Source organism: Nicotiana tabacum, chromosome 22 (genome assembly GCF_000715075.1).
Source record: "Nicotiana tabacum cultivar K326 chromosome 22, ASM71507v2, whole genome shotgun sequence".
NCBI lineage: Eukaryota > Viridiplantae > Streptophyta > Magnoliopsida > Solanales > Solanaceae > Nicotiana > Nicotiana tabacum.
The window spans coordinates 69,564,899-69,588,402 of NC_134101.1; the positions used below are offsets into that span (position 1 = coordinate 69,564,899).

Genomic DNA, 23,504 nt, shown 5'->3' on the forward strand with positions numbered 1-23,504 from the left:
AAAAGAGCGGACCGCACAATAATTGTGCGACCGCAGAAGTCAAGGTTCAGAGAGTTAGGAATTCAAGACAATCAAGATCTGCGGACCACACTATAATTGTTCGGTCGCAGAAATCAAATGTGCGATGGCACACAAAATTGTGCGGTCCGCAGAACTCAAGATGTGCGGCCGCACCCAAAATTGTGCGATCCGCAGAACTCAAGAAGTGCGGCCGCAGTTCAGAATTGTGCGGACGCATAAACCACTCCTGTCAAGAGTTGCAGCAAAGTACGGACCACACACAAAATTGTGCGGCCGCAGAACCTCCTAAAGGGTAATTTTGTCCGAAAATTCTAGCTTTGTATAAATAGACTACTTTCACAAAATTAGGTCAAGTTTTGAATATTTGAAAGTTGGTAGCCGTTTTTCTTTACTGTTTTAAGAAACTTTATCATAACTTGTTAATTTTACATTGGATTTTCCTCTATTTATCATTAAATATGAGTTTAATCATCTTTTCTTCTTTATTTTCTGCTTCACCTACTATGAGTAGCTAAATTTCTAGCTAGGGTTGTGACCCAACCCTAGTGTGGGTACCTAATGGGTATTTGATTTAGGGATTGTTTATGGTTGGGTGTGTAACATTTAGCCTAGTTCTTACTATAATTGTAGAATTAATGGTTGCAAATATTGATTCAAGCCTATTTGACTTAGTCTCTACTTGAGAAAGAAAGACTTAGTTTAGGAAAACTTGGCTAACAAGAAATTGGGATGAACTCAAGAAATTGATAGTCCCAATTAAAGGGTTGAATCTAGAGATACTAACTTGATCATCTATCATTTATTTTGTGCATTACCCATTTGGACTTGAGAAAGCCAAATTGGGCAAAATCACTCTATTACCGAGAGGTATTGAGTGGGTAATTGTGTGTTGATTGCTATAATACACTCCGACCAATAAAACCCGCTCTAAAGCCCACAACCCGTTAGGCAAACACCTAAGTGGAAGTCACAACCCTAGATCTTTTACATACTTGAAAAACAACACCAAAAATATTATTCTCTAGCTTTATATTTGCAAATTGTAGCATAATTTAGAAGTAGAATCAAAACACAATTTGTGGAAGTGCATCTTACACACTTTACGTGCTTAATCCGAATATATACCTAATCTCATCTACGCTCCCTGTTGATTCGATCCCGACTCCTAGTTGGGTATTATTATTATAATCGAACACTTCACAACCCCAAACTGAGGTGTGATTTGGGCGAGATCACTCCTCATCAGCGTTATCGGGAGTTGTCTCCCGAAGCTGTCGAGGATTTTTCCTGTCATGCACCGGCGTGACGTCCTTTCCCTCATTGCAGGTGTCACTGATTAAATCCTAAAAATAAGACGGATCCCCTCGAATTTCTGGTTGTACGTGTTGTTAACAGTATTATCTGCCATTTTTTATGATTTTTTCTAAAACAAAATAATCAAATCGCGTTAGTAAATAAGGCAAAGATCAATTTAATTGCACGCCTGTCTAGGCCCCACAGTGGGCACCAAATTATTTACCCGTAAAATGGTACAGTTGAATTTATACGTGGTTCTTAGATAAGTGAACTAATTTGATCCTAAAATAGTGTAATAGTTAAAGAAATGTACAATACTTAGCCTTGAAATACAGACGAAATGACATAGATGACACTTCCGGGAATAAGGTTTTCGGGCACAGCAAGGATGAGATCAAAAAGCAAGAAAGTAAGATTATATTAAGATGTGTATAGAATATAGTTGTAATACCCGATACTTAAGTTAGGACATTTTAGTCATTAACGTAATAAATAAAAGAAAGAAAGAAAATATTACATGGGCCAAGGCCCACCCTATTAAAACATGACGGGATTTAGGGATTGGGAAAGCCAACTCCAAACTTAAAGAAACAAAAGGAGTAGTTGCTGGAACAACTACTTGGACATCAACGTCATTGGCAAGCAAGTGAGGAAGATAAATTGTTGGCAGTAAGATTTACAATTAAAGGAAGAAGGATTGGACCTATATAGCAGCTTCAAGTGAAAACTATCCTTCGGCAAAAAAAGGTTAATTTTTTCCCTTATGTTGATTCTTCTTTAGTTTCTGGTGGATTCCTTTAAATCTCGATTTTTGTGTTTATGGGATTCTATCGGGTATTGAAAATTTAATACAAAAAATGGATATTATGGACAATAATATTTATGTTTCAACTTATATACATGATTAAGAAAATTGAATAGTATAGGGAATAAACTATATAAATTGCCTTTTTATTTAAAAGATTTTGGACTAATCTAAATTACTCATAGCATGAGTAAATATAATTTGACGAATTGATGATAAAATATAAAACTCGGAGGATTGTGCCTAAATTAGTGATGAATTTAGCCTAAATGAGGCAATTAACACGAGATCGGTGTTGATGTTGTTATAGATTGATTGAAGAAAGTCGTACGGATCATTCGAGGTGACGAGTTTGGTATTTCGCACGAAGTACAGTGAGTAGTAATCTTACCGCAGTTTGTGTTTTCATAACTTGCATGATTTACACTTGATTTTTAATATGAATATGTTACCGATTATTTTGAGTTGCATGTGGGACAAGTCTTTTACTCGATATGATACCGAAATAGTTATTTGAGGTGATTACCGTTGTTTTAAATATTCTTGTTGTCACTAGATATGTTTTACCATTACTTGAATTTACGGTTATTGAAATGAAATTACATGATTTGATAAGAACCGAAATGCCCTATATTGTTTTAAAATATTTTCTTATGAGTATATACGGATTACAGAGATAAGTATAAATGGGAGTAGACTTTGAAGGATCACGTAGCTAACGTCGGGTTTATTAGACCTGGTGCACCTTGTAATTACCGATTACCGTTATATCCCTCGCTAGTGGGAAGGTAGAACTAGCATACCGTTACTGATTTCCCTCGAGTAACGACTACCGTTATATTTGACTTCTTGCGAAGAAGTCCACAGTTATACCGATTACATGATCCGTTAATTGGAACCTCCCAAATATGAATATTGATATTACACAGTATTTACCGAGATTATTACCGAATTGTCAATTGATTTATATTACATGAAAAACATGATGAGACTGATTATTGTTTATTGTTTCTAAAAGGGCATTCTTATGATATTGTTTGTTTAATATATATACTAGCATGTTTTCTGATTTGTCCCTAATAAAAAAACGGTTGTGGTTAAGTGTTATTACTCACTGAGCTAGCGACTCATTCCCCGCTAAAGTTTTTTACAGAGACAACAGTTGACGCGGGCAAGGATTTCGTTAATTAGAACGCACAAGTTGATAGTTCTTGGTGAGCCTCGCATTTGTTCGCGTGGGCGGAGATTTTATTTATTGTTATGGTATTTTCTTTGAACTCTTAGAGCCGCTCCATAGTCATTCTTTTAGTGTCATGGGTATTCTTTTGTTATTATAGATTTATGTTGAGTAACGCTCATTCTTATCAATGTTGGAGATAAATTAGTATTTCTAGCTTTTAGTGGGTGGACTATTAATGGTAAATATTTATTTTGGTTAATTGATAAAGTTATTGTTGTTTGAATTGATATTAGGATGTTTGTTGTTGATTTGAGATAGGAAAACTTTTGGGATAGTACAGAAATAGGGGAAACACTATCCGATTTTCTGTTAAACATTGATGAGGCTTACTTAGGGGCACTTGCTCCTAAGTGCCGGTCATGATCCTAAATTGGGTCGTGATAAAGTTGGTATCAGAGCTTAGGCTTTAAGTCCCGAGTCATGGAGAAATGTTTAGTAGAGTCTTGTTCATGGGTATGTAGGCGCCCATACTTATGATCTTGAGGCTACTGAACATTTAGGAATGTTTTCCCCTCTTTCATTCTTTGATCGTGCGTTGAGATAACTTGAGATTGACTTTGGAGTATTTCTTTAGCAGATGGCTAGGACATGCACACCCTCATCTGCTGGACGTGGTGCTGGATGTGGTACTACCCGAGGTGGCGATCAAGTTGGGGTTCATCAAACTAGAAGACATGTTGCTCCTCAACCTGAAGTTGGGAACATGGGTCAACCCCAAGCTACTATGCCAGATCAAGTGCAAGAACAGGGGGTTCAGGACGCTCCATCACCAGTACCAACTGTTGTACCTACTTTTACCTTACCTGCAGACGCAGTGGCAAGGTTAATGAATGTGTTAGAGGCATTGGTGCCTACTCAGGGTGGAAGTTCAGCTCCGCATGCTACTTTACAGACACAAGCACCTGCACAGACTTAGACTTTCAGGAATAAGGAAGTATCCCTACAAGAGTTCCTGAAATTGAAATCACCAAAATTCACAGGTTCCGATAATTCAGCAGATCCTCAAAGTTACTTGGATGGGACACTCAAGGCATTGCGTACTCTAGGATGTTCTAGTGAGAGGGCCGTAGAGCTCGTAGCATACAAACTAGAGGATATGGCTAACACATGGTATGAAAATATATTGCTAGGAAGGCCAGCAGGAGCAGCCCCACTGACATGGGACGAGTTCAGTAAGTTGTTTATGGATCATTTTCTTCCAGATAGCCTGAGGAAAAAATTTTCTAGAGACTTTGAGAGATTGGTTCAGACTCCAGATATGGATGTGTCAACCTACAACACGAAGTTTTGTAATCTAGCTAGATATGCTCCTTACTTAGTGCCTACCTATGAAGCTCGAGTTCGGAGGTTTGTTGATAGGTTGGTTGGTCGTCTATACACTGTAGTAGCCCCACAGATGAAGACTTTGTCCTACACTGATGCAGTCGATCTCGCTAGAAAGGTTGAAAATAAGGGACGTGATGAGCGTGCAACTAGTAAATTACGTAAGAAGGCCAAGACAGGAGGATCTTTCAATGGCGATTTTAGTGAAAATCGTAGAGCAGGAAATCAAGGACAACAATAATAGGGTCCTCAGACAGGGACACATTTGCCATCACAGTACGCATATAGACCACATTACAGACAGGGTACTAGAGGACCATCATCATCATCTGGACATCATAATTCTTGGCAAATATATGCCACTGCTCTAGTCTATCAGACCTGTGGTAGATCACATTTGGGCCAGTGTCTTGTTCTGACTGGAGAGTGCTTTCGATGTGGCCAGTTGGGACATCACTTGAGGGATTGCCCTCAGCCTCCGAGGAATTTCAACTAGGATTCTATCCAGTCAGTTGCACCTACTAAAACTACTCATAATACTTCAGGTGCTACAGGTAAAAGAAATAGAGGTCGAGGTGCTGGAGACCGTGCTACTATGAATCAATGACAAGGGAATGCTGATAGAGGTCAGGCGGGAGTTTTTGCATTTACTAGACAGGATGCTTAGGCCTCGAGTGCTGTGGTTACATGTATTCTTTCTGCATGTTCATGTGTTGCACTTGCGTTAATTGATCCGGGATCTACTCACTCCTATGTGTCCACGTAGTTTGATTTGAGGTTTAGTAGGCAACCTGAGCTATTAAATGATCCTTTTCTAGTTGCTACTCCTGTTGGAGAGTCTCTATTAGATGAATACGTGTATCATGCTTGTCAGATTCGGGTTGAGGGTATGGATACTCTAGCTGACCTTATTGTACTTGATATGATTGACTTTGACATGCTGATCAGAATGTATTGGTTATCTTCTTGCTATGCTATCGTCTATTGTCATGCAAAGATAGTTAAGTTTGAGATACCAAACGAACCTAGTTTTGTTCTAAAAGGGGGTCAGGTTCCAGAGACTTGCAAAGTTGTATCTTTTATGAAGGCTCAACAACTTCTGAAAAAAGGTTGGTTGGGTCTCTTAGATATTGTAAATGACACAAGGAAGGAAATAATTAATATAGAAAATGTATCGGTAGTTAGAGAATTTTCTGATGTATTTCCTAAGGATTTACCAAGATTGCCTCCAGTACGAGAAATAGATTTTGGTATTGATTTGCCACCTGACACCCAGCCCATATCGATACCCCCATATCGGATGTCACCATCATAGTTGAAGGAGCTAAAACAACAACTGCAGGATTTGTTAGATAAGGGTTTTATCAGACCGAGTATATCTCCATGGGGTGCACCAGTACTATTCGTAAAGAAGAAAGACGGATCCCTGAGAATGTGCATTGACTACATGCAGTTGAAAAAGATAATAATACGCAATAAATATCCTTTGCCTTGTATAGACGACACGTTTGATTAGTTACAAGGAGCTGCCCACTTTTCAAAGATTAACCTCCGTTCTGGTTATCATCAGCTTAGAATCAAAGATGAAGATATTTCTAAGACTGCTTTCAGAACTCGATACGGGCACTATGAGTTTCTTATGATGCCTTTCGGACCGACTAACGCTCTAGCTGCATTCATGGATTTAATGAATAGGGTGTTAAAGCCATTTATGGATAGATTTGTAATAGTATTTATTGATGATATCCTGATATATTCTTGTAGTCAAGGAGAACACGAGAATCATCTCAGGACTGTATTGCAGACATTCTGAGAACATCGGCTTTATGCTAAGTTCTCGAAGTGTGAATTTTGGCTAGACTCAGTAGCATTTCTGGGGCATGTTGTATCCAAAGATCGAATTATGGTAGATCCTAAGAAGACAGAAGCTGTGAAGAAATGGCCCAGACCTACTTCTCCTATAGAGATTCATAGCTTTTTAGGCTTGGCACGCTATTATAGGCATTTTGTGCAGGATTTCTCCAGAATAGAAGCGCCACTAACTAAGCTAACACAAAAAAATGAAAGGTTTCAGTAGACGGAAGAATGTGAGCAGAGCTTTCAAAAACTTAAAACGTGTTTGACAACCGCACCCATATTAGCCTTACCATCGGGTTTTGGAGGATTTACGGTGTTCTATGATGCATCGAGGGTGGGATTAGGATGTGTTCTCATGCAAAATGGCCGCGTTATAGCTTATGCTTCGAGACAATTGAAAAAGCACGAGCAAAAATATCCTACACATGATTTGGAGATGGCTGCAGTGGTATTTGCTCTAAATATTTGGAGGCATTACCTATACGACGAAACTTGTGAGATTTATACTGACCATAAAAGTCTAAAGTATATCTTTCAGCAGAGAGATCTATTCTTTGGTAGCGTCGGTGTATGGAACTACTCAAGGACTATGACTGTTCTATTTTGTCTCATCCTGGAAAAGCCAATGTGGTGGTTGATGTATGGAGTAGAAAATCTATAGGGAGTTTGGCACATATATCTCTTACAAAGAGACTTTTGGCCAAAGATATTCAGAGACTAGAAGGTGCGGGTATCAAATTTAGTGTCAGAGATTCAAAGGCATTGTTGGCTTGTGCTCATGCTAAGTCTTCATTAGTTGAGCGCATTAAGGCCACCCAATATGAGGATGAGCGATTTTGCAAATACAGAGATGAGGCCTTAGCTAGTAAAAGCAAGGATATGATTGTTGAAAGTGATGGTATTCTTCGAATGGGTGACAGGCTATGTGTCACAAATGTAGATAGGTTGAGACACTCTATTCTTGAAGAAGCTCAGAACTCTAGATACATTATACATCTGGGATCCACAAAAATGTACCATGACCTGAAGCAATTTTATTGGTGGGAAGTTATGAAGAAAGATGTTGCTAACTTTGTTTCTAACTGTTTGACTTGTCAGCAGGTCAAGGTTGAGCATCAGCGACCCGCAGGACTGTTATAACAAATTGAGATTCCAAAGGGAAAATGGGAAAGAATTGCCATGGATTTTGTCACCGGTCTACCATGAACCCTTAAAGGTTATGACTCTGTATGGGTGATTGTAGATCGATTGACAAAATCAGCACACTTTTTGCCAATGAAGATTACATATAGTTGAGTAAGATATGCATAGATATTTATGAACGAAATTGTCCGACCTCACGGAGTTCCAGTATCCATCATCTCTGATAGAGGATCACAATTCACTTCACGCTTTTGGAAATCTTTTCAAGAAGCATTGGGTACACGAGTAGATCTTAGTACTGCGTTTTACCCACAGACAAACGGGCAGTCTGAACGTACTATACAGATCTTGGAGGATATGTTAATAGCTTGCATTCTTTAGTTTGGAGGTAGTTGGGACGCTTATCTACCTTTAACTGAATTTGCTTACAATAATAGCTTCCAGTCCAGTATTCAAATGGCACCGTATGAAGCACTATATGGTAAAAGATGTCGTTCTCCTATCGGATGGTTTGAAGCTGGTGAGACTAACTTATTGGGACCTGACTTAGTACAAGAAGCTATGGAAAAGGTCTAGTTGATCAGACAGAGATTGCTTACAGCTCAAAGCAGACAAATATCTTATGCGGATAAGAGAAGAAGAGACTTAGTGTTCGCAACTGGAGACAAAGTATTCCTACGAGTCTCTCATATGAAGGGTGTGATGCGATTTGGGAAAAGAGGAAAGTTGAGCCCCAGATTTGTAGGACCATATGAGATACTAGACCGAGTGCGAGCTGTGGCTTATCGTTTGGCACTTCCTCTTGAGTTGTCTTTTATGCATCCAATATTTCATATCTCTATGCTTAAAAAATGTATATCGGACTCCTCTCATGTGCTTGAAGCACCGACTATACCGCTTGATGAGAAGTTGTCTTACGAGGAGGAGTCGATGGTAATTGTTGATAGACAAATAAGAAAACTACGGTCAAAAGAAATATTGTTTGTGAAGGTCTTAAGGAGAAATCATACAGTTGAAGAAGTTACATAGGAAGTGGAAGATGCTATGCGAGTCAAGTATCCTCACTTATTCCAGTCTACATGTATGCACTTGATTTAAATTCGGAGACCGAATTTCATAAGGTGGGGAAAATATAATACCCGATACTTAAGTTAGGACATTTAAGTCATTAGCCTAATAAATAAAAGAAAAAAAAATAATTACATGGGCCAAGGCCCACCCTATTAACACATGACGGGATTTAGGGATTGGGAAAGCCAATTCCAAACTTAAAGAAAAAAAAGGAGTAGTTGCTGGAACAACTACTTGGACATCAACGTCATTGGCAAGCAAGTGAGGAAGATAAATTATTGGCAGTAAGATTTACAATTAAAGGAAGAAGGATTGGACCTATATAGCAGCTTCAAGTGAAAACTATCCTTCGGCAAAAAAAAAGGTTAATTTTTTCCCTTATGTTGATTCTTCTTTAGTTTCTAGTGGATTCCTTTAGATCCCGATTTCTGTGTTTATGGGATTCTATCGGGTATTGAAAATTTAATACAAAAAAGGATATTATGGACAATAATATTTATGTTTCAACTTATATACATGATTAAGGAAATTGAATAGTACAGGAAATAAACTATATAAATTGCCTTTTTATTTAAAAGATTTTGGACTAATCTAAATTACTCATAGCATGGGTAAATATAATTTGGCGAATTGATGATAAAATATAAAACTCGGAGGATTGAGCCTAAATTAGTGATGAATTTAGCCTGAATGAGGAATTAACACGAGATCGGTGTTGATGTTGTTATAGATTGATTGAAGAAAGTCGTACGGATCATTCGAGGTGACGAATTTGGTATTTCGCACGAAGTACAGTGAGTAGTAATCTTACCGCAGTTTGTATTTTCATAACTTGCATGATTTACACTTAATTTTTAATATGAATATGTTACCGATTATTTTGAGTTGCATGTGGGACAAGTCTTTTACTCGATATGATACCGAAATAGTTATTTGAGATGAATACCGTGGTTTTAAATACTTTCGTTGTCACTAGATATGTTTTACCGTTACTTGAATTTACGGTTATCGAAATAAAATTACATGATTTGATAAGAACTGAAATGCCATATATTGTTTTAAAATATTTTCTTATGAGTATATACGGATTACAGAGACAAGTATAAATGGGAGTAGACTTTGAAGGATCCTGTAGCTAACGGCGGGTTCGTTAGACCTGGTGCACCTTGTAATTACCGATTATCGTTATAGCTCTCGCTAGTGGGAAGGTAGAACTAGCACACCATTACTGATTTTCCTCGAGTAGGGACTACCGTTATATTTGACTTCTTGCGAAGAAGTCCATAGTTATACCGATTACATGATCCGTTCATTGGAACCTCCCAAACATGAATATTGATATTACACAGTATTTACCGAGATTATTACCGAATTGTCAATTGATTTATATTACATGAAAAACATGATGAGACTGATTATTGTTTATTATTTCTGAAAGGGCATTCTTATGATATTTTCTGTTTAATATATATATTAGAATATTTTCTGACTTGTCCCCAATAAAAACGGTTGTGGTTATGTGTTATTACTCACTGAGCTAGCGACTCATTCCCCGCTAATTGATGGTTGTGGTTAAGTGTTATTACTCACTAAGCTAGCGACTCATTCCCCGCTAATTTTTTTACAGAGACAGCAGTTGACGCGGGCGAGGATTTCGTTAATTAGAGCGCACAAGTTGATAGTTCTTGGTGAGCCTCGCACTTGTTCGCGTGGGCAGAGATTTTATTTATTGTTATGGTCTTTTCTTTGAACTCTTAGAGTCGCTACATAGTCATTCTTTTAGTGTCATGGGTATTCTTTTGTTATTATAGACTTATGTTGAGTATCGCTCATTCTTATCAAAGTTGGAGATAAATTAGTATTTCTAGCTTTTAGTGGGTGGACTATTAATGGTAGATATTTATTTTGGTTAATTGATAAAGTTATTATTGTTTGAATTGATATTAGGATGTTGGTTGTTGATTTGAGAAAGGAAAAGTTTTGGGATAGTCCAAAAATAAGGAAAACTCTATCCGATTTTCTGTAAAATACCGACGAGGCTTACTTGGGGGCAATTGCTCCTAAGTGTCGGTCGTGATCCTAAATTGGGTCGTGACAATAGTATAAGTTTTTCCAGAAAATTTGTGTCCTCTACAATGATAACTGAGCTCACTATTTATAGCTATCTCTAGGGGAGAAGATCCTAGGATCGCGCCCTCCTTTAATGTCAATTATGAGGGTCATTGATGAAGACGTAATGGTGAGCATAAATGCCAAATTCTCTGTGACGGACCGTCGCTCTTAATGCTGCAGAATATTCCCTATTAAATACTACCGGGCGCAGAGCATTTAACACACCTTTATGAACGTTATCCTTTCCGGTGACAAGCGAAATGACTGTGTTCGGTCTTCGGCCATCCCCGTATCGGATCCACATATCCTCCCTTTAGACGATCGCGTGTCATATCATATTTCACCCGTACAATAAGTAGAAATACAAAATTTTATATGAAGATTAAATTATCTTCTACTTTAAACCAAACCACCCTTGCCAAGAAGTGGTTTGCCTATATGTATTTGGGTCCCGTTCCACCAACGCTTATTTCTGTTTAAGTGAGCTTCCACGAATCATCATGAGGAGCCTAACCAAATTTCATGTCTTACAAAAATATATTTTTTGTAATTTTAATACCTTTTTCCTAATTTTAAAAGTTGTTCCTGTTCATGTTATTCTCTTTTGCTAATTTTAAAAAAAAAGAAGAAAAGAGAGGTAGCAGGAGTGTGTACTAAAATAAGAAAACCTTTTTCATAAGTTGCAGTATCCACAAGCACCATCCTCATCCAATCACAACCCTCCACCTTTAGCCTTCTCTCTCCAAATTCCAATTATTATTTTTATTTCTTTTGGGGAACGTAAATTTAAATTAATTCCTCAAAGCTTATTACTAGATTGTTTACTTATTTCTTGTTCTTACCATCTTTTTTCTTGCTCTCTCTCTCTTTTCTTTGTTGTTGAGTCATAAAGGGAAAGGGAAGAAAGCAAACACAAATTTTCTCTGCTTCTTTCCTTTTTTCTCTCCTCAGACAAAGCCCCTTCAATTCTCAAATTCAGAGTCCTTTGTACTATTTGCTCACTTGGGTTTCAACAATTTTCAGCTTTTCACAGTGTCACCTTGTTTCTTCAGCTAGTGAGCTTTAATTATAGAAAGTTCTCTCCTTTTTCTTTTTTTCAAAATTATTCTGGGGGTTCAGATCTTAATGAGAATATTTTGTAAGATTTAACTCGGCGTGAGATAATCTTTGTCTGTTATAGTTAATCCCCCCCTTTTTTAAGATTATCATAGAGCTTAGGATTTTTTCTTTTGACATTGAAAAAGTTGTGTCTTTTCAAGATTCCTCAGGTTGGGGAGGTGGCTATGGTTAAAAAAGGTATTCTGATTCCTTATAGATGCTGACTTGTTGATTTAACACTGATATTGCCATTGTAAAATCTCAGCCTCTCTACATTTACTCTCTCAGTCCTTTGCTTCCTCAAATTCAAAAGCTTTTTCTTAAAAAATGCATTCTTGAACCATCTTTAATTTCTTGTAACTTTTCCCTCTGTAATTTGATTTTTGTGAGGTGGGGTTTATGGAGATATTATCACCAGCTCCTTATCTTTCAAATTCAAGCTGGTTTCTTGATGAGGAAAAGAGCACAAAATGGACTCCAGCTGAGAATAAGGCATTTGAGAATGCTCTTGCCTTTTTTGATAAAGATACACCAGATAGATGGCAAAGGGTAGCAGAAATGGTTCCAGGGAAAACAGTTGTTGATGTAATTAGGCAATATAAGGAATTAGAAGATGATGTGAGCAGGATAGAAGCTGGATTAATTACTATTCCTGGTTATACTACTACTTCTTCTTCACCTTTTACATTAGAATGGGGGAATAGTCATAGTAGCTTTGATGGATACAAGCAGTCTTATGTTGTTGGAGGCAAAAGATCTTTGTCCAATAGGCCTCCAGAACAAGAGAGGAAGAAGGGTATTCCATGGACAGAGGAAGAACACAAGTGAGTTTTTTTCTTCATTATTGTTTACTGTATTTGTGTTCTGTGTGTACTTCTTTCACTGTGTTTTTTTTTAATTGCATGTTTGGCTTCTTTCTGTATGGACCACCCTATAATTTTTCTTGTATAGTTGTATCCCTATAATATCACACAGTTCATTTAACAACTTGGCAAAACATGTCAGGTAGTGGAATAATGAACCACCACCTAAATAATTATATGTGACAAGTTGACAATAATTCAGAGTGTTAGGAGTTCGATTCAGTTGAACCCATCATTTTTAGCGCAGCTTATAAATATATATTCCATGTGAAAACCCCTGAAAAGTAGCATAAATATTAAGTTTGGATCCATATTTTTAACGAGTTCAGAATCTTGAACCTATTAAGTTTTCTGGTTGTTCTTCACTCTTGGGTGCTGAGAAAGCTGACATGTACGTTAGACTTGGTTTATCTGTTAAGTTTCTAAGATTCTTCAAGCATTGATGTTTATATGATCAAATTTCATTATTGACAAGGGGATTTGCTTGATTCTTGTTCAGGTTGTTTCTAATGGGGCTTAAAAAGTATGGAAAAGGCGATTGGAGGAATATCTCGCGAAATTTCGTTATTACTAGAACCCCAACTCAAGTGGCAAGTCATGCTCAGAAGTACTTTATCAGACAACTTTCCGGTGGCAAAGATAAAAGACGCGCCAGCATTCATGACATTACAACAATAAATCTCAATGATAATCAAACGCCTTCACCGGATCACCAAAAACCAACTTCAATCGATCAATCCACTGTGATTTCCCAGCAGCCAAAATCGGCTGACAATGCCATGCACAAAATTCCATTTCAGTGGAGTCAGGTGAATAATGGCTTTAATTATGCAGAAGGAAGTTTGTTCGTGTCTCCTCCTTATGGAGGTAACTCTTATGGGGACATTAAAATGCAAAGCCAAAGTCTGCAGCAAAGAGGTGCTATGCGTGAGCCTTACTTTGGATCTCAAAGTATGAATTTTCAGCTTCAATCGGCACAGCCTTACTATCATGCATGACATAGGCATATCCAAAATATTAGAACTTTGATCAATGCGTCAAAATATGCTTATTTTCAATTCAGTATCCAGCTTCTGTTGTCGTTCTACATCTCTCTTGTATTGTGAATATATGTTGCTTGGCACTTTGAGTTAGCCATGAGTTAGTGTGTCCTTTTAGGAAGTCCAAGATCCTTACTCTCTGAAGTGTGTACTTAAAACCATAGTACAAGTGGAGTTCACAGTGGCAAAATGAGCATAGAGGAATGGACAGAAACCTGTAAAATCCTTTTGAGGGCATAATAGAATTACAAGAGATGGAAGGAAAATGGCCTGATTTTATGTGCATTTCATGAAGATCATGGAGTATTACTAGCTATTGTACTCTAAATGAAAATCACAGACAAATAAAGGTCTGTTTGAAATTTTATGGCATTTGAGATTTGACTATTGATTGTAGTAACACCGGATATTCCTAGCGAACATTTCAGCTTTTCTTTTGAATGCAAATGTTTCCCTGTTGAAAGACCTAAAAATGTAGTGCTTCAGACTCGGGAGAGATAAATGTTTGAAACGGGGTACATACTTTTTCTTGGAGACAATGAGCCAATTAGACTGAATAAAGAAGCACTGTTATTGGATGGTGAGTGCAAATTGGCCTAGTCACAAAGCACTTATCTAACAGTCTTAAGGGTGTTTTCGCAAGCATAAGCAGACACAATTACTCTCTAGTTTTTTGACACAGCTTAGAGAAAACAATTACTTATTAAATTTTGAATCCATAGTTCAGAATTGCATGTGGACTCAGAGAAATTGAATACATCAAGTTTAAATCCTGGATCTGATCGGTGTCTGACTTGCAAGCTTTCTAGTTGAAGCTGAGTCTACACTCCACTAACTCAAGCATCCTATTCTTCAAAACCTTCCCATAATCCAAAATCCCCACCCCCTTTTTCCTTTTTCTTGGAGATTATGTATCATCTTTTTGAGATCTTTTTCAAGGGATCCTTTTGAAAAAAAATCAAGATCCCACTTGTAGGAACATTGATTAATGAGTAAACTAATATGATCTAAAGGTACAAAGTAAGATTCATGGCAGATTTCTCATACTAAATAATGGACTTGTCCTTTCTTTTGGTATTTTGGTAATCAAATGCAGTGACTTTCTCCTTTTAGACTCATTCACTTGAAAAGTTTCTTGAATGTATTAGTCAGTTTTGGAGTGACTATTGCACGAGTGGAGTGCTGAACAAGATCTAATCAATAGTCCAAAGAATATATGGTTGCTTTCTTATTTTAATACCGTATCATACCAACTTCTTTTTTCTTTAAAATGAAAGGAAAAACAAAGATTTCACTTCATATGAAAGGAGCTAGTTTTTGAGTTGAGCTAAGCTCAAGGATCCGTTTTCTTAAAGTGGTAACATTGTCAGACTCATCCTTATTGTTGGTTTACCCAATGTTAGCTGCATATATTATACTGTCCACGCTCCATATGTCTGGTCTTTGATGTGCGGGTGGAGGGGGTGTTCGAGGCTACATCGCGTTGAGTGTAGTTGCTCCAACTGTAGAAATGACTTTCAGAAGGCCAGTAGCAGCTAGCTTACTTGGACTTATAGTATACTCAAATCAAACTCATCAAGTAGGGGAGGAATTCTCAATTTAGGGTGGCAAGAGCATTATGCTTAATTGGTTTACTAAAACAGTACCACACAGGAACTGACAAAAAGTAACATTCTTTTATAAAAAAGAAAAGAGCATAATAATCTGCAAGTTGCAGAAGGGAAGTCACTAAGTCAATTTATTCGAATTTTCATCTCCTCTTTCACCAACTACAGCCACACATGCTAGTCCAACACCTCACACTTTCGGCAAACAAAAGTTGTTTTTCTTTTCTTCTTAAATACATTCGGATTACAATATTCTAATTCTTCCTCTTGGAAGATATTCCAATGGATCAAGCAGAGGACCTTGTTTACATTTTACAAATGATGCTGCAATTACTGCTAAGGTGGAAATAAGGTTAGCTCTGTGGACCACAGAGATCTCTGAATGATCTCATGTGGGGGCTTTTCTTCCTTATCAGAGAAAAAAAAAATCATTTTTTTAATAATCCAAGAATCTTCTAAGCCAGCTAGCTAACACACTTCAAACTCGGTGAATAATGGACTGCCCTTTGTAATTGGCAGGGGTTGAACTCATGACATGCGCCTAATCAACCCATCGTTACACTGCATTCTTACCACTGAACTAAAGCATCATAGAAAAAGAATCTAATAGGGATGGAAAACATACTGCAGCGTATGCATTTTCTAGTAAAAAGGGACAATCTTTTTTCAAATGAAAATGAATATACGTCATGTAAGGCTGTAACTGCGTAACGTCATAGGAGAAAAGGCAAAATCAAATTTCAGCATTGAAGCAATCATCATAAATTCATAATCTTGATTGAACATCATACAAGAAGATACAGCTACTACCTTCTCTTTTTTGTTATTTGAGATACAACAGTAATATATAGATATTTCAATGTAATTAACTTCTCCATTCAGAAGCAAGAATCCAGCTGAAGTTCTCTTCAAGGACTTCAACCAAAGAATAACTGGCTGGTATGATGATGAATCCGTGACCATCTCATTTAAGCATTTAAGTGCCTGTCATTTTTTCTTGTTTAGGCTGTCAGACCAAATCCGAAAGGAAATAGAGGATCGGAATTCCCTCGAACGTGCATTGGCAATTGATCAACAGTTTTAAACCATGTCACAGGTAGTTTCCCTTGAAATGGATAATCTCCAAAAAGGACATCTGTGATTCCTGTTCCTTCAGTTCCAGGCAACCAAGCTGCAACAAATGCATCTACTTTTTCCAAGAGCGATGGTTCTAATACCATAGGTCTTCCAGAAATCAGAATCGTCACTGTAGGAACTCTGTCACCAACAAAGATTGCAATTTCTGTTCCATTAAATGGAATTTTTAACTCTGGATCGTCACCACCAGTTTCACAATATGGAGCCTCACCAATGGCCACGATGGCAAACGAGAAGTCTTGATTAGCAAAAGTTTCTAGCGTAGGATTTGGCTCAAATACTATCTCTGTTTCCTTTCCTATCACTTTCCTTAATGCTTCCAATATGGTTGTGCCTATACAAAGTGGATCATATATCCAATTGAGTTTACGATAGTAATGTGCAAATGGTAGTCTGTTTCTGTTAATCATATTACAGATGGATTTGGTGTGTAGTCAAACTAAGACACTTAAATCGAAAAGGAGGGAGTACTTACCAACTGTGATTCTGCCACTTTGTCCTGTCCATGTAGCAGTCCACCCTCCACACTGGTAACCAAGATCATCAGCATGAGTTCCAGTGACAAGGATCTTTTTGGCATTCCTATCTAGAGGAAGAAATGGTTTCTTTGGATCTTTCCCGTTTTTCAACAAAACTAAGGATTTACGAACGGCTTCACGTGCTACATCTCTATGTACCTTAAACAATGTGACACAATAACATTAACCTAAGTCAGATCCAAGATGATGAATTCCAGAATCACCATTTTTCAAAGGCAAGACAGCTTAAAGAAAACTATAACAGAGTCTAACGAGAACAATAATTCCGGGCAAAGTTCGGTCTGAAGAATCAGCATTGATCAGATCATCAGAATCACAATTGCATAGAACAAAGAACTGGAAACATGTAATCTCATTAAAACTTAAGCATTTCGTGAAGAGAGAGTATAATAAGACAAGGTTCCGGTAAACAGTTTCAACATCAGTAGTGACGAAATTCTTCTTTCTTATTTTTTAAGAAGGGTCGGGAAAGGCTATTTATCAATTTTAAGCAGGAGATTCTTCTTAGATTCAGAAGAGTGTAAATATAATCACAATAGGCGACAGAAAGAAGTGAGAATACCTCACAACCAACCAATTCTATCAATGATCTATCTGTAAATGGATGTTCAAACAATCCAGCAACAAATTTGACTCTCAAGATTCTTTCAACAGCATCATCTATCCTGGCCATCGATATCTCCCCAGATTCTACCAGTGATAGCAGCTCCTCTAAGAATAATTCATATCTAAATGGCACCATCACCTGTAATATTCACAAGATGCAAACGGAAAGTTTGAATTGGGCTAAACAGCTGCAAATTTTGGCTTCAAACACTGTTTTGATCCTACCATATCAATTCCAGCATTGATGGTTGACTTGATTGATTGACGATAATCTGATCCATGAGGGTCAGTAAGCCGGTCAAGTGCTTCCCAGTCTGTAATCACGAGACCCTGCACCAGAATATTGCTTTTATCATATAACAAAGCTTCTCCGCATCTCACAATAATTATCGCCCCATTAGAACGAAATAACTAAACAAGAACAGAGGTTCTCTTAAAAAGACACCGCAGAAGATAAGATGAAAAAATCAAACACTTGGACCTCTCCCATACACCCCCTCCCCCCAAAAGAAAAAAAGAAAAGAAAATGTAAAAGCAAAGAGAACAAAGGAATAGGAAGAAAATGATTTTTCATGTTAATTATCAAACTTAATCCAGATAAAGAAGTCATATTTTAGTTCTTTTTTTCAGGGATGCAAGTGAAAGTTCGGAAGAACATATCTTTCTGCGCTTTTATTCAGGTGTGCAGTTAAGTTCAAATATTTTTACCTTGAATCCAAGCTTATCTTTCAAGACCTCTGTCAAAAGATAGCGATGAGTGTGCATTTTGTCTCCATTCCAGCTGGAGTAGGATGCCATAACAGTGCAAACTCCTCGGGCGATACAGTCTATATATGGTGCTAGGTGGATATTAAAAATTTCATCATGCGATGCTATTGTATTTCCTTCGTTTGTACCATTCTCAGTTGCCCCATCACCTACGAAATGCTTTGCAGATGCCATGACATAATTTCTGAAATCAAGAAACAAGTGTCAACATTTCTGTATTTGAGAAAGCAGGTTTGTAGAAGTAGCATAAATGACAGATAGATAGAGGAAGATAAGAGGTGCAGAACTCCAAATAAAGTAATCTATGAGGTACATGTTATAGTAGGATATCATAAATACTTAGTTACCAAAGTAAGATATGGACAACATCATTATATGAAGACAGATCAATCGTCCATTCTGTACTTGTTAGTATTCTAATGCTTATGAAAAGGTTGCTTGAAACTAGCTGTCGACATTACAGTTTGATGTAAACCATTCTACTAGTTTGTCAAAAAAACTAAAGCACTTCCAACTGAAGCATGTTTTGACAAGTGAATAATTCTGACTTCAACTTTGCAAGATGACAAGTTTTGAATAAATGAAATTATAGTGCTCATCATTATCTCTACCTTCCAGCAACATAAGGATAGCCATATGGATGTCCTTCTGGTGGCTGACCTTGCAATCCCGTAACAAGAGAGGTCATTTTTCTGACAACTTCAGTATCTTCACTGTAACTCTCGTAAAATCTTCCCCATCTAGGGTCTTTGGCGACCTGGCATAATTCAGTTGGATCATATATTTTTGGATTTGGTTAAATACCATTACAGAAGAAACTGCAAGAAGACACTAGAATTTCCTTTTAAGTAACAAAAATCTAACAACTTATTTTCTTAACTTGCATATCTAACAGTCTTGGAAAGTCTTACTTCAAGAGGAATCTTGATAGCTAAGACATCCATGAGCAAGGGACTATGTTCTGGAGACTGTGCAGTACCAGTTTTCTTAATGAATAACATCCAGATAGACAACTAAGCTAAGAAAAACTAAAAACCTAATTAGAAGATCAACCAGTAATAAATCTTCATTAGTAGTTGTAAATGTTGGAACATGAAACAAATAATGCTTGCTTTGCATTTATTCCAAGAAGGCACAAAACATTTCTCAAGATATCTACTTCATTAATAGCAAGTGGGAGGAATATTTTGTAACTCAAAGGGGTTCTTAGTCAAGCCAAATTTATACCAACAAGCATCAAATTTAGTCATCTTTCCCAAAAGTAGCAATACTGAAGTTGAAAACCAAAGGAAAATTTTCTTTTTCACTTACAGCAACACAAGGAGCAAAAGCATACGGAGCTCCACATGCCCTAGTTTCAAGAGCTGTCACAACTCCTATCCTTCTGACTAAATCAGCATCTCTGCGAAATGTACACCTTTATTATCAGCCTTTCTAAAACACGAAACCCACTTCAATACACTACTCCTTTTACTAATACCGCTTCACAAATATACGCGCAAAGGCAGATTCAAGATTTTAAGTCCGTGATAGCCCATCATATAGTAATTGATATAAACAAAGAATAGATAATGGCTCGAATCACAGTACACACACAAATATCACTAGGCGATATCGTCGTATTTATCTAAACTTTAGTGAACAGAATTAGCGGATACATGTGTTAGTGGAGTTAGTAAATAGCCAATAGAATAATCAAGGTGCTCAAGCTGATCCGAACACCACGATAATTAAATAAAATACCTCAAGACACTCAGCTACCTACACTACACATACAAGTGCATCCTATAACTAACCTGGTGGCTCCAAGCCCAATGTTGTGAGGAAAAATAGTGGCACCCCAAACATTATTATTCCCATGAATAGCATCTGTTCCATAGAAAATGGGAATGCCAAGCCTGGTCTCCACTGCACCTTTTTGAAACTCATCAATCATGTCAGCCCAATCACTTGACTCTGCATTCTCAAATGGTCTACTCCCACCTCCACTCAATACACTCCCTGCAAATTTCAAAACAAATTCAATAATTAGAAAGCCAAAAAACAAAAAATAGATAAAGGGGTTAATGAATTTTACCAATATAACGATCTCTAATAACAGAAGGATTAGCAACAGCTCGTTCGATCTGGGTCATTTGACCAATCTTTTCTTCAAGTGTCATTCTTGATAAAACATCTTTGACTCTTTCTTCAACTGGTGCATTAGGATCTTTGTAAACACAATCCATAATTGAAGATGAAGAATCAAGAGATCTTAATAAGTACTTAGATAGCCAGATAGATTTTACAAAAAATAGTTGGAGGAATAGGACAAGGGGCTAAGGTTTCTATTTATACTTATACTAGGACTAGGATAGGATACGACGGGGACGATTTTATAATAAAAGGAAAAAAGATGAAGAGATAGTGGGAAGTGGGACCCGCTATAGTTGAATAAGATATTGAAGCTGACGAGGCTCGTACACTTGTATGATGTTTCATTGGGTAGTTTTTTTAAAGATTCACTTAATTCCACTCATGTGAAATTAAAATATTTGCACTTACTTTTGGCACCATAATATATACTCTGGCTATGATATAAACTTAATAGTTTTTCTATATATATATATATATATATCACTCCTACCACTTGGGTAAATGTAATTTCTTTCCTTTTTTATACTAAACCTGCATTAAAAATATTTATTGGCGCTACAAACTTGAATCATGTTCCATAATAACACATTCTAGAGGGATGGCCAATGACATTTGTTCCAAAATCAGATGAAATTTGTTTCTTTAATTTTCTTTTTTAGGTGTTGTGAAAATTTTCAAAAAGGGTTTTGAAATGAATTCTTTAAATCAAATGTCATTACAAGAAATTTCTCAATGAGCAGTTTTTACATATAATAAATAGATTTTTTCAAATGACTTTTGGTTGAATATTTTTAAATATTGACAAGTTTTTTTTTTTTAAAGCACTTTTAGCAAGAGAAAAGGAAACTATGCTCACGTTGGATATTTGAAAAAGTTGGCGTTTGTGAAATAGAGTAAGTATTCAGTCAAGTTTTCAGAAGGAAAATGAAAACCTTTATTCAAAATTCCTGTTTTTGGGTGTGTTTGGTATGATGGAAAATATTTTCTCGTTTTTCATTGTTTGGTTGCTCAAAATAGTTTGGAAAATGTTTTCCTAAAAATCACATTTTCCTGAAATTGAAAAATAATGACTTCCCTAGAAAAAGTTAGGAAAATATTTTCCAAAAACTCTACCTACTCTCACATCTAACCCCAACCCCCTCCAACTTCAATTTTCTGTTTTATCCTGTTTTTCTGCGCCACCCACCCGCTCCAACCTCGTCACCTCCCACCGCGCAAAAAAATGATTATTTTTAATTTTTTTTTTTGTATTTTCAATTTTTTATTTTCTATTTTTTCGTTTTTCTGCACCACCACCCCTTGCCGATTTTTTTTTACTTTTGTTTTTTTATATTTTTAATTTTCTGTTTTCTATTTTTTTATTTTTCTGCACCCCCCACCCTACCCCCACCCCGCAATTTTTTTTTTTTAAAAAAAAATTCAGTTCTGGTTTTTTCATTTTTCAGTTTACAGGTTCGAAATTTTACGAGTTCCAAAGTTATGAGTTCGGAGGTTTATGTGTTTGGATGTTCATGGGTTTAGAAATTATAGAGTTTACTGATTCGAAAGTTTGAGGGTTCGAAAGTTTAGCGGTTCAGAAGTTTATGAAATTTGTGGGTTTAGAAGGTTATTGGTTCGAAAATTTATGGCTTCATATTTATTATATCTAAATTGTTTATGAATATTCTTCAGAAATTATTTTTCTTAATTTGTGTACCAAACACCAAAAAATGAGTAAGATTACTACTTATTTTTCAAGAAAATATTTTTAAAATATTTTTCGTTATACCAAACACACCCTTTATTGCATCATATTCTTGTTTATGGTCTGATCTCTTATGTGCATTCTAATTTCCGTGATTATATCAATGGCATATATATATATATATATATATATATATATATATATATATATATATATATATATATATATATATATATATATATATATATATATATATAAAAGCAAATCTTTCGAAATGTTGTTCGCCTTTTTAACCCTTTAAACATAGAGTTTACACCGGATAAAATAGATATTTAATAATTTCCCCCCCTAATATTTAGGACTGTAAAAACAACTAAAATCGTAATTACTAAATCTTTCCTTATTTGAACTATGTAAAAAAAAAAAAAAAAGTCCTACAATTTAGGACTTTAAAATCAATTAAAATTTTAATTTATAAATATTCTTTTCTTATTTAAAGTATGTTATTACAAACTATATTTACGAATCCTCATATTAAGACTTTGAAGTCAATTAAGATATTTATTCAAAAAAAGCTTTATCTATCGTATATTTATATTTTTCAATATTAGGAATACAATTATATTCCTTAACAAAATAATATCTTGACATACAATATTCTAGAGCAAAAATTAAGGTCCAAAAAAGTCATATGAAATCTAAAAGGACTTACATAATCCGAAAGTATTCCTACTCAATTATATTCCTACTCAATCCTTTTTTAAGAACTTCTTTTGTTCTCTAATTTTGCAAATCCTAGATAAATTTATATATATCTATATTTATTTTTATATTTATCTCTCTCTCATAGCGAAATTCATAAGTACATTTTTGGTTGGACAAAATAGTAAATACAAATACAGTTTAATTTTTACAAAAAATAAAGCTGCCATATGACAAAAAATGAAAAGGAAGAAGAGAATAAGTGGAAACTCCTTCAATAACTATATCCCTAACAAAGAGTGATTGTCGTTGGTTTAAAAAAGGAAAAGAAAATTTTGAAAGGGGTTGCGAATAGATCGGCCGGTTCACCAATCATTGATGGTTCTAAAACGGCTAAGCCTACATTGCATGCAATAGTACCTAGAATTACTATTCAAAAAATATATAAAAGATCAT

General features: G+C 36.2%; 3 protein-coding genes across 3 annotated transcripts; 2 read left to right on the plus strand and 1 right to left on the minus strand.

Annotated features, from left to right (window-relative positions):
• Nucleotides 1–7,112: 7,112 nt before the first annotated feature.
• On the plus strand, nucleotides 7,113–7,779 carry LOC142175921 (uncharacterized). Its single transcript, XM_075242929.1, has 2 exons — nucleotides 7,113–7,555; nucleotides 7,644–7,779. The coding sequence occupies exons 1-2, from the start codon at nucleotides 7,113–7,115 to the stop codon at nucleotides 7,777–7,779; spliced, it is 579 nt and encodes a 192-aa protein (XP_075099030.1).
• A 3,909-nt stretch (nucleotides 7,780–11,688) lies between these two features.
• LOC107759117 (transcription factor DIVARICATA) lies at nucleotides 11,689–14,256 on the plus strand. The gene is made up of 2 exons (XM_075244463.1): nucleotides 11,689–12,790; nucleotides 13,329–14,256. The coding sequence occupies exons 1-2, from the start codon at nucleotides 12,366–12,368 to the stop codon at nucleotides 13,825–13,827; spliced, it is 924 nt and encodes a 307-aa protein (XP_075100564.1). The 5' UTR covers nucleotides 11,689–12,365; the 3' UTR covers nucleotides 13,828–14,256.
• Nucleotides 14,257–16,194: 1,938 nt separating this feature from the next.
• Nucleotides 16,195–20,876, minus strand: LOC107759116 (uncharacterized). The gene is made up of 9 exons (XM_016576991.2): nucleotides 20,604–20,876; nucleotides 20,323–20,527; nucleotides 19,838–19,928; nucleotides 19,138–19,283; nucleotides 18,467–18,710; nucleotides 17,984–18,088; nucleotides 17,715–17,897; nucleotides 17,089–17,290; nucleotides 16,195–16,947 (listed from the first exon to the last, which is right to left on the minus strand). Exons 1-9 carry the CDS (start codon nucleotides 20,752–20,754, stop codon nucleotides 16,478–16,480), a joined length of 1,797 nt encoding a protein of 598 aa, XP_016432477.2. The 5' UTR covers nucleotides 20,755–20,876; the 3' UTR covers nucleotides 16,195–16,477.
• Nucleotides 20,877–23,504: the final 2,628 nt, after the last annotated feature.

What these genes read in the sequence shown, in the direction of transcription:
- LOC142175921 (XM_075242929.1), top strand. Translation starts at nt 7,113, where the DNA reads ATGGAACTACTCAAGGACTATGACTGTTCTATTTTGTCTCATCCTGGA. An exon ending in CATCTGGGATCCACAAAAAT is followed by an intron (nt 7,556 to 7,643) that starts GTACCATGACCT and finishes ACTTGTCAGCAG; the next exon opens with GTCAAGGTTGAGCATCAGCG.
- LOC107759117 (XM_075244463.1), top strand. Translation starts at nt 12,366, where the DNA reads ATGGAGATATTATCACCAGCTCCTTATCTTTCAAATTCAAGCTGGTTT. An exon ending in TGGACAGAGGAAGAACACAA is followed by an intron (nt 12,791 to 13,328) that starts GTGAGTTTTTTT and finishes ATTCTTGTTCAG; the next exon opens with GTTGTTTCTAATGGGGCTTA.
- LOC107759116 (XM_016576991.2), bottom strand. Translation starts at nt 20,754, where the DNA reads ATGGATTGTGTTTACAAAGATCCTAATGCACCAGTTGAAGAAAGAGTC. An exon ending in TATTAGAGATCGTTATATTG is followed by an intron (nt 20,528 to 20,603) that starts GTAAAATTCATT and finishes TGAAATTTGCAG; the next exon opens with GGAGTGTATTGAGTGGAGGT. An exon ending in TCAATGCTGGAATTGATATG is followed by an intron (nt 17,898 to 17,983) that starts GTAGGATCAAAA and finishes TGAATATTACAG; the next exon opens with GTGATGGTGCCATTTAGATA.